General features: G+C 28.1%; 1 protein-coding gene across 4 annotated transcripts; it reads right to left on the minus strand.

Moving 5' to 3' along the window:
* Positions 1 to 508: 508 nt before the first annotated feature.
* On the minus strand, positions 509 to 4543 carry LOC114178449 (autophagy-related protein 16). Of its 4 annotated transcripts, none has more exons than XR_003603326.1 (6): positions 4331 to 4543; positions 3570 to 3756; positions 3052 to 3233; positions 2765 to 2960; positions 1315 to 2426; positions 509 to 1043 (listed from the first exon to the last, which is right to left on the minus strand). XR_003603326.1 is itself a non-coding variant. In XM_028064365.1 (5 exons), exons 2-5 carry the CDS (start codon positions 3711 to 3713, stop codon positions 1404 to 1406), a joined length of 1545 nt encoding a protein of 514 aa, XP_027920166.1. In that variant the 5' UTR covers positions 3714 to 3715; positions 4331 to 4543; the 3' UTR covers positions 1240 to 1403. The 4 variants fall into 4 exon arrangements, 2 of the variants coding, with proteins under 2 accessions (XP_027920166.1, XP_027920167.1); XR_003603325.1 differs by having other exon boundaries at positions 509 to 1046; XM_028064365.1 differs by lacking the exon at positions 509 to 1043 and having other exon boundaries at positions 1240 to 2426; positions 3570 to 3715.
* Positions 4544 to 14124: the final 9581 nt, after the last annotated feature.

Raw genomic sequence — 14124 nt, forward strand, 5'->3', positions numbered from 1 at the left:
CTAAAATTATAATTACTCAAAGTTGTTGTTTGAAGATGTTTTATTCTCATTCTCTTCTATTTTCGTTTTGTAGCACAAATTTTATTATATACGAGACAAACTTAATAACTAAAATTTAAAATAAAACATTTAAAGTATAAAAAAGTGAAGTTAGATTCTGTATCTAAATAAATTAATTCAACTTCAAGAAGTGCATTGCGAACATTGAAATTTTAAAAAAATATGTTAACTTCTTACGTATTCAGTCGAGTACACAGCCATTAGAACAACCAAGCACCTTGTTTAAGCTCAATGGAAGACGGTGGTCTAAGAGACTGAAGGTCTACTTCTATTCTGCAACGGGTCAGGAGTTAAAAACCCATGTTCTTTACCATGGACCCAATTTCTCATATCGTATAAAATTCTTGAACGATGTATTTTCACTATAGTAAAAGTATTTTTGAAAAGTAAAAATTATATTTCAGAATACCCAATTCCAGAATGAAAGAAAGTGACTGGAACTTTTATAGGATGCAGAAAAAAATTCCTTATATAGCAGTAATTGCTCACAACCCCGGCCTTACAGAAAAACCAACTTCATCTGTTTCTGCATTTCATCAATGACACTTCATGGGGTTGGATGGGAATCACCGGTGCAATAAGGTACTTTTGTGAGTACTACTTGCATATCTAGCACCCACTTTCCAAGATAGCAATGTTAAGCTCAGTACAAGTATTTGCGGTGCGTGCAAAAGTAAAGGTTACACTTTCACAGAATGCCGTCAAAGTACCAATTATTACAGTACCAGAACACACACGTAAGACTGTAGGTAACGTTAAGTTACGAATGAGAACTTGCAATCACAGAATATGGTACCAAGTTACCAGCTAATCGTTCAATTGGCCGTTATCTATACACATCAATGGCAGATGGCTGGTGACTTCTGGACAAATTTTGCCAACTCAACATTTGTATCTAGCAGAAGGGCTTCATACCTTCGTCTCAAATTAGTCCACTCATTTCACTTGAGACCAAGAACCTTTTTGGACAAAATTCTTCATAACTACTTCTCAAAATAAAGAAGAAATTAAATTAACTTCATGACAAATTAAATGTACTTAAACACAGATTATTTAAGGAAATCATATAAGAAACTTTCTACAAATTAACTTATGTATATAAGCTAATTTTAGCTAATAGAAAAAGAAATTCTAAATTGTTTTCCTTATTTTTCTCTCCTAAAAGTTGCTGTCAAGAAGTTCATCCAAATAATCCTTGAGACCAGTTTAAATGAAACTTCGTTAAAAATGGAATATACATGGTTGATAATATACCTTGTATGAACATAAAACAGTAATGACGAATTGAGGCAGTCAATTGAGCCATATCACACACTTCCTTGCAAAGAAATGAAAGGCCATTATTATGTCCAGACACAAACTATCCCATTCTTGTCAGCTGAAGCTAGGGGTTTTCCGATCCCGCTCCACGTACAACACAGAACGGAAGAAGTGTGTTCCTTAAGCGTGCCGACTATATCACCTTTTGAAACTGACCAAATATACACAGATCCATCTGCAGACCCAGCAGCAACGTGATTGTCATCAGGACTAATACAGGAGCGACTCCAGTTAGAAGCAACTCTGTTTCCTGCCGCTTTTAGTGTGCCACAAACTTCAAGAGATCGCACGTCAAACAAATTGTGCATATTGTCCCTTCCACTGGTCAGTACAACATTTCCATTTCGAGAAAGGGATATTGATGTAACCGCAAGTGAATGTGCAGCAACCTCGCTGAGTAGTTTTCCGCTCTGAATGTCCCATAACCGAAGATTACCATCAACATGTCCTGAAAATATGGTCTGACCATCCATGCTGAAAGAGAGAGCATTGCAGTTGCTGTGAAAAATGATTGTGTTAGTGCAGTAACCTTTCATTAGGTCCCAAACTTTTATGGTACGATCATAAGCAGCACTGACAACATAACGACTTGAAATCTTGCTCACATCAACAGCACAAACTTTATCTGTGTGGCCGGTAAGGGTATGACGGACACGGCCTGAGTTGACATCCCATACATACAAGTTGTTTGAGCTGCTTGCAGCAATGACAGATCGATTATCATGGGTGATAGTGAGATCTAATACTGAGCCAAGGCAGCCTTGAAGAGTAGAAGATAAGGATCCGGTATTTGTATCCCACATTTTAACTAACCGATCGTGTCCCCCAGTAATCAATTTACCGGAATTGTACTCAAACAACATGGAAGCACAACCACCTTCATGTGCACGAAGCCTGTATTTACATGTGGAAGGGATGTTTGACTCTAAAAAAAACTCAGCACCTTCTTCACTTTGGCGAACTATACCATCCACCTGCTGCCTTGCAAGTTGCTCTAAGCCACTGGCCTTTAGTTTCTCGACCATGTCTTCGTACAGTGCATTAGCCTAAAGTGGTAGGAACTAAATTATTAATTAGCATATGCACAAAAAATTAGTAAGCATAATCAAGGTTTTGTGAGGATCCTACACATAACAAACTTACACTACTAATGTAACTATCATAGTAATTCTATCCTAAAAGACAAGGCTCAGATTTCAAACTACAAAAAGTTAGTTCAGAAGAACATACAATATTGGCTAAACAATGCTGAATGAGGTAACCAAGCCAGTACCAGAAGCAGGTAAGTATAGGCAGAACTTAGTTCCAATAATCCAAGAATTGTACCAATACTAAATATCTAATTCCAAAAGTTCAAATGGAAAATAAAGAAGATATTGTGTACCTCGTTCAGGCGTTCAGCATCCTTCATCTTTTCCAACATCCAGCGGTCAATCAACATCTTATTTTCAGCTTCAGCTTTATTTGCTTTAGCAGTCATCTGCTGCAGTTGGGCTTTAAGTTCAGTATTCTCACTGACAATCACTTCTAGAGATTTAATCTTTTCTTCCAAGTCTTCCTTTAATTGAGAGCACTCCTCCCTGCGACGTTAATTTAACTCATAATCATTTTCCACGAACATAAAAAAAAAAAAAAAAAAGCAGTTACATCGCATAAGAAACATGGCGCAACCTCAATTCGGTCAATTCCTTTTGCAAATCAGCAACTGCATTTTCTTTCTCTTGAACCAACGCTTTTGAAGCTCTGGACTCAGCTACTTCCACAACAAGTTGCTCAGACAACCGAGATTGAGCTTTGTAGCATTGCTGAAGTTCCACTTGAAGATTCTCTGCTTTCTCTTTCCACTCAGAGCCCTTCAAGAACAACCATAGATCCAACACTAACCTCAGTAGAAGCATTCCAATTGCTAAACTGCTAGACACATACCATGATCCGGACAAATATAATACTCAATATCTTCACCCACCCCTAAATTTCCAGTAGTTGTAAAGGGAAGGGGGAAGATTGTCAATTGTCAAAGGCCAATTAATATTAGACAGGGAAAATTGTACACATGAAACTACTCTATTGGAACCGATGATTGAACAAAGTTCTAAAATACAATTAGGGGAAATTGGAAAGCACCACCCCCCAAATTAGATAATTCTTAAGAAGCATGAATATTGTCAAAGCAGTGATAAAGAGGGGACCTGAGAAACAATGGGTCTACAAAGAGCTAGAACAGCGGGGCCATGAGCGGCTTCTTCAAGCAAATGGCGCTTCCGCAGTGCCTTCAAAGCGTGTTTAATAGCTCCACACGCAATTTCTTCTTGCGACTTGCATGTTTTCGCCATTACTAGCACAAAAACAGAATTCAAGCATAAAACTTTTGGGTTCCTGAAAGTTACAATCCAGAGAAAATATAAGCAGAGATTACAATTTAGAATCCGCTATGAAAGTCTAGGATCGAATGGAATAGGGACTTCGAAAAAGATAACAATAAAGTAGAAACCTGAAAATAGGGTCCCATAACAAGAGGCATTTTCTCCAAATCCCTACCATCAAACTTGGGTCTCACAATTCATGAACAGGGCCTGGCTTTTTACACACCCATTTTTACTTATTCATTCCCCATCTTTTTTTCTTTCTTTCCAAACTACCCTCCTAAACACACCCCTTGACTTTCTTCCTCCCAACCCCATATGTATAACTATATAATTTACCGTGACGAAGAGGTTACTAAACACATGCGAAACAGACATTTGGCAAAGCACACAACACAAGCACCATTCAAGAAAAATATCCAAAACTGAGAAATTAAAAACACTTTAAAGCATTTCATCAATTCGTACACTGAACAAGGAAAAATCAAGCAATCAATCAACCAATCAAAAAATAAGATTACAAATTAACCAAAAACGAAAACGAAAGTTTAAAAGTAGCATTGAAACATAATAAAGTTGGTCCAGACCTCGCAATCTGCGTTTAGGAAATCCCCTCTTTCTTTGGAAGCCACCGAAGAGTTCCTCCCTCTCCGTCCGCAGATTGAAGAGTAGGAATATGAAAAATGAAAAAGGGAGAGAATAGGCAAAGAAAAGGCATAGAAGGGAATGGATTTTGGAAGAGACGAAAGAAAACGCTGCAGTAGACTCTCTCCAGATGTGGATGGGGACGAGATAGAAAGAAAAAATACAATGAAAATTATTAGAAATTGTATTTTAAAACATAATTTAATTATATTTTTTATTTTGTTAAAATTTATTTATTTATATATATTTTTAAAATTATCCCTGATGGGTCAGAAAATCAATAGCGGATAAAGGGAATTAATAAAATGAAAACTATTAGAAAGTATATTTTAAAATATATTTTATTTATATTCTTAACTTTATTAAAATTTATTCATTGGTGTATATTTTTTAAATGATCTCATAAAAGGTTAAATGTATAAGAAGGATCCACCTAGTAAATTTATAAAATGTTAAATTATTTCAGAGGTTCTCATCTTTGTAGCGAAATCTCAAGTAGGTTCTCCCATTTTTATTTGACTCAATTGAGTCTCTATTTTTTAAAATTCATTGCAATCGGTTCCTTTCCGTTTGTTGTACAGTGACAGTGCTAATTGTGTGTCACGTGTCAGCACGTGGTTTTTTTATTTTTTTATTTTTTAATTTTTTTTTATAATTTTAAAAAAAAATTGTCACATGTAAATCTGACATTGTACCACGTGGCAGAGACAGTGTGATGTGGTCGTGACAGTGCCACGTGTCACTATTAGATGTCAAAAGTCTCAATGTAGTCCTATTTTGTCTCAATTTGGTCCCAATTTTGTTAAAACTAAATCAATTTCATCCTCTATCAAATTTAAATTTTATATAAATTTTACAATGGTATTTTTATTATAGTTGATATTTTTAACAAAATTAAATTTATTTAAATGTATATTTTGCACTGATATTTATTTAAATTTTATTTTAAATATTTATATATCCATAATTTATAAATAAATGTTAGAGTTGCTTTAAAAATAAAAACTTTCTAAATTCAAATATAAAATTTAAAAAAAAAATTATAACAATTCTAACATTTGTCTATACATTATTAATATATAAATATTTGAAACAATATTTAAATAAAGTTCAATGCAAAATATACATTTAAATAAACTTAATTTTGTTAAAAATATTAATTATAATAAAAATACCATTGTAAATTTATATAAAAATTAAATTTGATATAGGGATGAAATTGATTTAGTTTTAAAAAAATTGGGACCAAATTAAGAAAAATAACAAATGCGGACTACATTGAGACTTTTGACATCCAATAGTGACATGTGGCACTGCCACTGCCACATCACATTGTCTATGCCACGTGACACAAAGTCAGATTGACACGTGACAATTTTTTTAAAATTATAAAAAAAATTAAAAATTAAAAAAAAAATTAAAAAAACCACGTGCTGACACGTGACACACAATTAACACTGTTACTAGACAACTAACGAAAAGAAACCGATTGCAACGAATTTTCAAAAATAGAGACTCAATTGAGTCAAATAAAAATGAGAGACCTACTTGATATTTCACTACAAAAATGGGGACTTCTGAAATGATTTAACATTATAAAATTGACCTTATCGAGTATTGTTTATCTAATTTGAAATAATTGTTTAAAATTAGATGATAATATGGTCAGATGATAATATTTTTTGTACAATCCTCTTGTTATTAAGTTTATTACATTTTTATAAATGAACAAATATAAGTATAAGTATTTTGTTCATTATTAAAGTTAATGAACAAAAATTTATACTAAAAGTTGAGTTTAACATTCATGTAGTCAGGATCATTAACAATTTTATAATAATGAAAAGAAAAAGTTAAATATATTTGTATTATGAATTATAATATAAAATTAGAATTATTTTTTCTGAAATTTTTATTTTGTTTGATTCTATTTTTATTATCTTTATGGTTAAATTACTCTTTTTGTCTCTCTATTTGTCATGAAATTTCAGATTGGTCCTCAAGTTTTTCGTTGTTTCAATTGGATCTTCATTTTCTTAAAAATGACTCAATTTGATTCTTACTGTTAGTTTGACCAGACAATATTAAAGTCAACGCCACATGTCAATTTCTGATTTTTTTAAAATTTTTTAAATTTTTTACAAGTGTCACTTCATAGTTGTTCCACGTGTCAAAATTGTTAATTTTTTACATGTGACACAATGTGAAGTGACACGTGTAAAAAATTTAAAAAATTTAAAAAATTCAAAAAAATTCAAAAATTCAAAAAATTCAAAAAATTCAAAAATTTTCAAAAAAAACATAAATTGACACGTGGCGTTGACTTTAACACTGTCTGGTTAAAGTTAACAGTAAAGACCAAATTGAGTCTTTTTTAAGAAAATGATGACCAAATTGAGACAACGAAAAAACTTGAAAACCAAACTGAAATTTTATGACAAATAGAGAAATCGAAAGAGTAATTTAACCTATCTTTATTTTAGAAAGTAATGAATATAGGTTTTTTAATCAACAACTTTAAATTTTGTTTGATGTCACAATCTAATGTATTTTTGTCCACCAGCCAATAATTGATTTTTTGAAATGATTTTTTTTTTTTAAACGTAGACCAGATTCTTCTTCTGTTGGGTTTTGAAGTTTCTTCTTCAAAATGGGGTTTTAAAGTTTATTCTTCAAAACGAAACTAATAAGTTTCTCCACCTCCATTTCTTGTGAGAACACACATTCATGAAATGAAGACAACAAAAAATTGTCACCCCCATTTTCATTTCCATCTTCAAAAAGATATTAAGCGTGTTCACACAACAATGACACATGCAACCCGATTCAACGGTGTTTATTGGTTTAATTATATATTGTTCTGATCCGATCTAAACCTATCTTATAGTCATTGTTAGGAACAATTATTGTATTTTAGAGGTACATTGCATTCGTAAGGTATTGTCCGTTTTGGAGCAGTATAGAATTCCGTCACGGTTTTGTCTTTAAAAGACGTCTCGGAGCATAGAGGGAGGTATAAGTATTTAAATTACGCCTGACCTTGACTCCTAAGTGATATAAGACTTATTGGGTGTACCGGAATATATATAAATTCATATAAATATAAAAAAATGTTAAATTTTTTGTTGTCTTTGTTTTTGTCAAGAAGTGTTAAATTGGTCCTATAGTTTTTTTTTTTTGTCTTAATTTGGTTCTGGTTTTTTTTAGAAATGATTCATTTTTGTTTTTGCCATTAGTTTGACCAAACATTGTCACGTGTCAATTTGTGACTTTTTGAATTTTTTAAATTTTTTATATATATGTCACCTTACAGTTATATCACGTGTAAAAAAAATATTAATTTAGTCCCTATATTTGTTTTTAGTTTCAATTTTTTAAAAATTGAGCAATATTATTCTTCCTTAAATTGAAACTCAATTTACTTTTTGTATAAATTTTATGTTGATATTTTTACTAAAAATAACATTTCTTAAAATATAAATATTTTTAAACAAACTTTAAAATCTATACAAAATATTTAGGACTACTCACATGGGTGAATTGATATGGAGTTAATACTTGAATCTTGTGAATTTTACTATTTCACTTATTAATTTTAATTTGTTCATGTATTTTTGGTTGCATGATTTGTGTTTCATATATATTTTAAAGTTTGTTTAAAAATATTTTTACAAATACTTAATAAAAATGTCAATTTTAGTAAAAATATCAACTAAAATCTATATAAATTGAGTATCAATGTAAAAAGGAACAATGTTGCTCAATCTTTACAAAAATTGAGACTAAATTGAAACTAAAAACTAATATAGGGACTAAATTGAGACTTTTTGACACGTGACACAACTATAAAGTGATATGTGTGAAAAAAAAGTAAAAATAAAAAATAAAAATCCAAAAAACCACAATTTGACACGTGACATTGACTTTAACATCGATTGGTCAAAATTAAGTGCAAAAATCAAATTAAATCATTTTCAAAAAAATCAAAATCAAATTGAGTCAAGAAAGAAAAAACTAGAAGACTAATTTGAGACAAAAAAAAATAGTTTAAAAAAAAAAAAGAAGAAGTTGGGGCCAAAGCCCAACACTTTGGTTCGTACTTGCTTGGCACACAAACAACAAATGATCCAAGTAAGTTAAAATCAATTTCCTCAATTTTTGACAAAATTATATTTTTCCTTTTTCTTTTCGTTATTATGATTTATAATTAATTTTAGTACCATGAAAATAAAATTGTGGTCTTGCCTAAATGGTTCCGTCAAGTAAATGTGACTTTTTTTTTAATTTAAATGAGATTTTTGTTGATTTTCTTATCTTGAGTTATTGTAGGTTATGGATCTTGCAAGTTCCCAAGTCTGACAATTTGAAGGAGGAGGAAACAAACAAACAACGTAAATGATTATAAATGCACGTAGAGTACTCATTTAATATATATATATATATATATATATATATATATATATAATTAATTAATTTTTCTAACCTAATATATAAGATTAGCAAAAATTAGTTGAAAATATTAAGTATATATATTATATATATAAAATCTTGTTTACACGAAGATTAACATGATTTAAATTAATGAATTGTTTACTGATCAAGAGTACGAATAACAAATTATGATGGATATAAAAAATAAATTCATAAATAAAAATAAAAAAAATTGTCACAATAGAAACAGTAAAATTTAATTTTAAAAAGTGTAAGAGATAAAAGCTTTACCAAGATTGTATTTCATGATTCTATTTAAAGTAAAAACAACAAATAATATATTTCTAATTTCATATCTCACTCGGATACTTATGTTGATTTTGTCTCAGACAAACCTAAACTTGAATAATAAAAACTCTATGTATAGCAATTTTTACTATTAAGTTTGTGTTAATGAACTATATGTTGATGTTTAAGAACGACCAATGACCACATCCATGTCTAGCACGTGGAATCAATTAGCTGTTTTTATCCTAATGTGCAAAATTCATAGAATAGTTAAAACAAGAATAAACCATAAGAGATGATGAAAAAAAAATATTAAATGAAAAATCCATAAAGAATTAAGAATACATTACACCCAATCTAGTGTTAATTACTTATAAACTTAACACTGGACTCATGATGAATTTGAATGTCTACATCCTTCAGAACATCCTTCTACCGTCAAGTGTATATATATATCAATTTTTTTTCTCTCTAAATATGTTTTGACCTTTGTTAGACCCTCAATTTATAAATTTTCAGAGGTGCGCAGCTTGCTGGGCGAATGGAAGAGAGAAATTCCTCTATTTTTAAATCATCTTTGTTATTCCATGGTTTGAGGGTAATATCAAGATTACAATTATGTTTGCAATTTATTTTTCAGCTTAATAATGAAAATGATTTAAAAATATGGCTTTTAAAGTTATTTTTAGAAAAATAATTAATAACATAAATTTGAAAACTGTTCTAAATTAAGGTTTAAAAAGTAATTATTAATTATAAATTTTTTTATTACATTATTTTATAAATATTTTTTTAATAAAATATTTTATTTTCACCAAATCACTTAAAAACTTTAACAAACTTTACTCTAAATCAACTCCTTTCACCTTTAATCCCCTTAAAGTGAACAACACAAACTTCACCCTCTAATCCACTCGAATTCATCATCTCCCTCTCGCTACAATCAACCTTGAGGGAGAGATAGGGGAAGAAAGAGGGAAATTCCTCTATTTTTCAATCATCTTTTCTATGTCATGGTTGAAGGGTGATAGTAAGATTACAATTATTTTCGCAATTTATTATTCAACTTAATTATGAAAATAATATAAAAATATAGCTTTTGAAATTATTTTTATAAAAATAATTAATAACAAAAATTTGAAAATTGTTACAAAATAAGGTTTAAAAAGTAATTATTAATTAATTTTTTTATTACATTATTTTGTAAATGTTTTGTTTATTAATATATGTTATTTTCATTTATATATTTTAATATTTTTTGTACAACAAATCGAATTTATATTATGATAATTTTTAATTATTTTTAAAGTGAAGGACAATTTGGTAATCTTGTTTTTCCTTGATTTACATCTAATTTTTAATATATCACATCCATCAAATCACTCAAAAAGTTTAACAAACTTTACTCTAAATCAACTCACTTTCATCTTTAATCCCCTTAATGTGAACAACATAAACTTCACACTCTAATCCATCCACTGGAATTCATCTTCTCCCTCTCCCTCCAATAAACCTGTAGGGAGAGAAGGGAAGAAAGAGGGAAATTTCTCTATTCTTCAGTCATGCGTGCTATTTATGGTTTGAGGGTGATATCAAGATTACATTTATGTTCACAATTTATTTTTAAGCTTAATTATGAAAAAATGTAAAAATATGGCTTTTGAAATTATTTTTACAAAACAAGTTAATAATGACAATTTTAAATTTGTTATACAATAAAGTTTAAAAAGTAAATATCAATTATAAATTTTTTATTACATTATTTTATAAATATTTTTTATTAAAATATGTTATTTTCATTTATACATTTTAATATTTTTTCTACACCAAATCAAACTTATATTATGATAATTTTTAATTATTTTTAAATAAAATACAATTGGTAATCTTGTTTTTCCTTGATTTAAATATAGATTTTAATCTATCACATCCATCAAATCACTCACAAACTTTAACAAAATTTACTCTAAATCCACATACTTTCACATTTAATCCCCTTAAAGTAATACATCAAACTCTAATCCACTTGATCACGTGCTCTCCATCTCCCTCCAATTAACCTTGAGGGAGAGAGGGGAAGGAAGACGAAAATTCCTCTATTATTAAATCATCTCTGTTATGCCATGGTTTGAGGGTGATATCAAGATTATTTTTATGTTCGCAATTTATTTTTTAGCTTAATTATGAAAATAATGTAAAAATATGGCTTTTGAAATTAATTTTACAAACATAATTAATAACGAAAATTTGAATATTGTTTTAAAATATGGTTGAAAAAGTAATTAATAATTGTAGAATTTTTTTATTACATTATTTTATAAATATTTTTTATTAAAATTTGTTATTTTCATTTATACATTTTATTATTTTTGCTACAACAAATCAAACTTATATTATGATTACTTTTAATTATTTTTAAAATAAAGGACAATTTGGTAATCTTGTTTTTTCTTTATTTAAATATAATTTTTAATTTATCACATTCATCGAATCACTCACAACCTTTAACAAACTTTACTCTAAATCCACCAACTTTCACCTTTAATAACCTTAAAGTGAACAACAGAAACTTCACACTGTAATCAAGTTGATGTCATCATTGGCGGAACTTAGTGTTGACATAAGGGAGCCATGGCTCCCCCAACACTTTTTTTTTCTAATTTTTTATATATTTTTTAAAAATATTTTATATATTATAATTTTATTTATATTAATTTAGTTTAAAAAAACCTATTTTAAATTTAAAAGTTATGTTTTTCTTTTTTGTTATAATTTCTTTTACTTCTTTATTTGGTTTTTCTTTTTTCGTGTCTCTGTCTCTTTCTCTTCTTTTGTTTCTATTTCAATTTTCATCATCAATTTTTTATTATTTTCAAAATCAAATTGCACCAGGAAAAAATTTAGGATTTAAGGAACATTTTGGATTGAACAATTTCTTCTTTTGAATAAATTCATTTTTTACTCTTTTTTTTTCCGAAGTAATATGTGCCTTTTTTACGCTTTAGGCATATCTCTATCGGTTAGAGATCATAAAATCATGCTTGCTTTAATTGTTCATCAAACTCTTCTTTGTGTAGATAGAGCTATTTTAGACTTTTAAGTCGTGTAAGGGAAGAACAAGATTATGAATATCTATGATAAGGAAATGTAATAATCTAGAAGTTATTATTTTTCTTAGAATATTGAGTCTTGGTTTTAAGATTTAGTTTAGGATATTCATAATTTAATATTTTTCTAAATAGGTGAGATGTGACAAATTTATATTAGAAAAATTATGGCAAAGAGTAAAATAATTGATTTTTTTTTAAGTGGAAGGCTTGTGATGAAGATGAAAAAAGTACAGCTATGTCATATAAACTTGAGAAACTTTATGAGAATCCAAAAATTGAAGAAAATGAAAAACAACTCTCTAAGGTTCCTAAAGTTATATATAATGAATTTCTAAATGCTTTAGAATGTGATCCCGGAAAGGTAACTTTTGCTCCTTTTTTTTAATATATTATTATTGATGATAAATTTTATGCTACTTATATATATATATATATATATATATATATATATATATATATATATATATATATATTGTCATATTTTTTGGATGCTATAGTTATGAGTGCTTGTTTTGAATAGAAAAAATGATGTGAAAAATTTGAAATTATTTTAACAAAAATAATTATTAACGAAAATTTGAAAATTGTTATAACATACGGTTTAAAAAGTAATTTTCAATTATAATTATTACATTATTTTATGCATATTTTTTATTAAAGTATGTTAATTTCATTTATACATTTTAATCTTTTTTCTACGATAAATCAAACTTATATAAGGATAATTTTTTTTATTTTTAAAATAAAGGACAATTTAGTAATCTTATTTTTCCATGATTTAAATATAATTTTTAATCTATCACATTCATCAAATCACTCCCAAACTTTAACAAACTTTACTCTAAATTCACCCACTTTCACTTCTAATCCACTTAAAGTGAATAACACAAACTTCACACTATAATTCACTCTATGTCATCCTCTCCCTGTCTCTCAAATCAACAAGGAAGAGGGAAATTCCTCTATTTTTGAATCATCTATGTTATTCCATGGTTTGAGGGTGATATCAATATTACAATTATGTTCACAATTTTTTTTCAGCTTCATTATGAAATTGACATAAAATTATGGCTTATGAAATTATTTTTTAAAAAATAATTAATAACGAAAATTTGAAAATTTTTATAAAATAACATTTAAAAAGTAATTATTAATTATAAAATGTTTTATTACATTATTTCATGACTATTTTTTTATTAAAATATGTTACTTTCATTTATACATTTTAATATTTTTTCTATGATAAATCAAACTTATATAATGATACTTTTTAATCATATTTAAAATAAAGGACAGTTTAGTAATCTTGCTTTTTGTTGATTTAAATGTAATTTTTAATCTATCATATCCAGCAAATCACTCTCAAACTTCAACAAACTTTACTCTAAATCGACTCACTTTCACCGTTAATTCCCTTGAAGTGAACAAGACAAGTTTCACACTCTAATTCACTCTATGTCATTATCTCCCTCCCCCTTCAATCAATTTTGAGGGAGAGAGGGGAAGGAAGAGAGAAACTCCTCTAGTTTTTAATCATCTTATTTATGCCATGGTTTGAGGGTGATATGAAGATTACATGTGTGCAATTTATTTTTCAACTTTATTATGAAATTGATATAAAATTATGGCTTATGAAATTATTTTTACAAAAATAATTAATAACGAAAATTTGAAAATTTTATTAAAATAAAGTTTAAAAAGTAATTATTAATTCTAAAATTTTTTATTACATTATTTTATAAATATTTTTTATTAAAATATGTTACTTTCATTTATACATTATAATATTTTTTTACGATAAATCAAACTTATATAATGATAATTTTTAATCATGTTTAAAATAAAGGAAACTTAGCTAATCTATATTTTTATTGATTTAAATGTAATTTTTAATCTATCACCTCCAT

The sequence above is a fragment of the Vigna unguiculata genome, chromosome 3 (genome assembly GCF_004118075.2).
Source record: "Vigna unguiculata cultivar IT97K-499-35 chromosome 3, ASM411807v1, whole genome shotgun sequence".
Classification (NCBI taxonomy): Eukaryota; Viridiplantae; Streptophyta; class Magnoliopsida; order Fabales; family Fabaceae; genus Vigna; species Vigna unguiculata.

Excerpts from the sequence above, each read along its gene's own strand:
- LOC114178449 (XM_028064365.1), bottom strand. The coding sequence starts at position 3,713 with ATGGCGAAAACATGCAAGTCGCAAGAAGAAATTGCGTGTGGAGCTATT. Across the intron at positions 3,234-3,569 it reads GTAGACCCATTGTTTCTCAG|GGCTCTGAGTGGAAAGAGAA; the intron begins GTCCCCTCTTTA and ends TTGTTCTTGAAG. Across the intron at positions 2,961-3,051 it reads AAGGAATTGACCGAATTGAG|GGAGGAGTGCTCTCAATTAA; the intron begins GTTGCGCCATGT and ends TTAACGTCGCAG.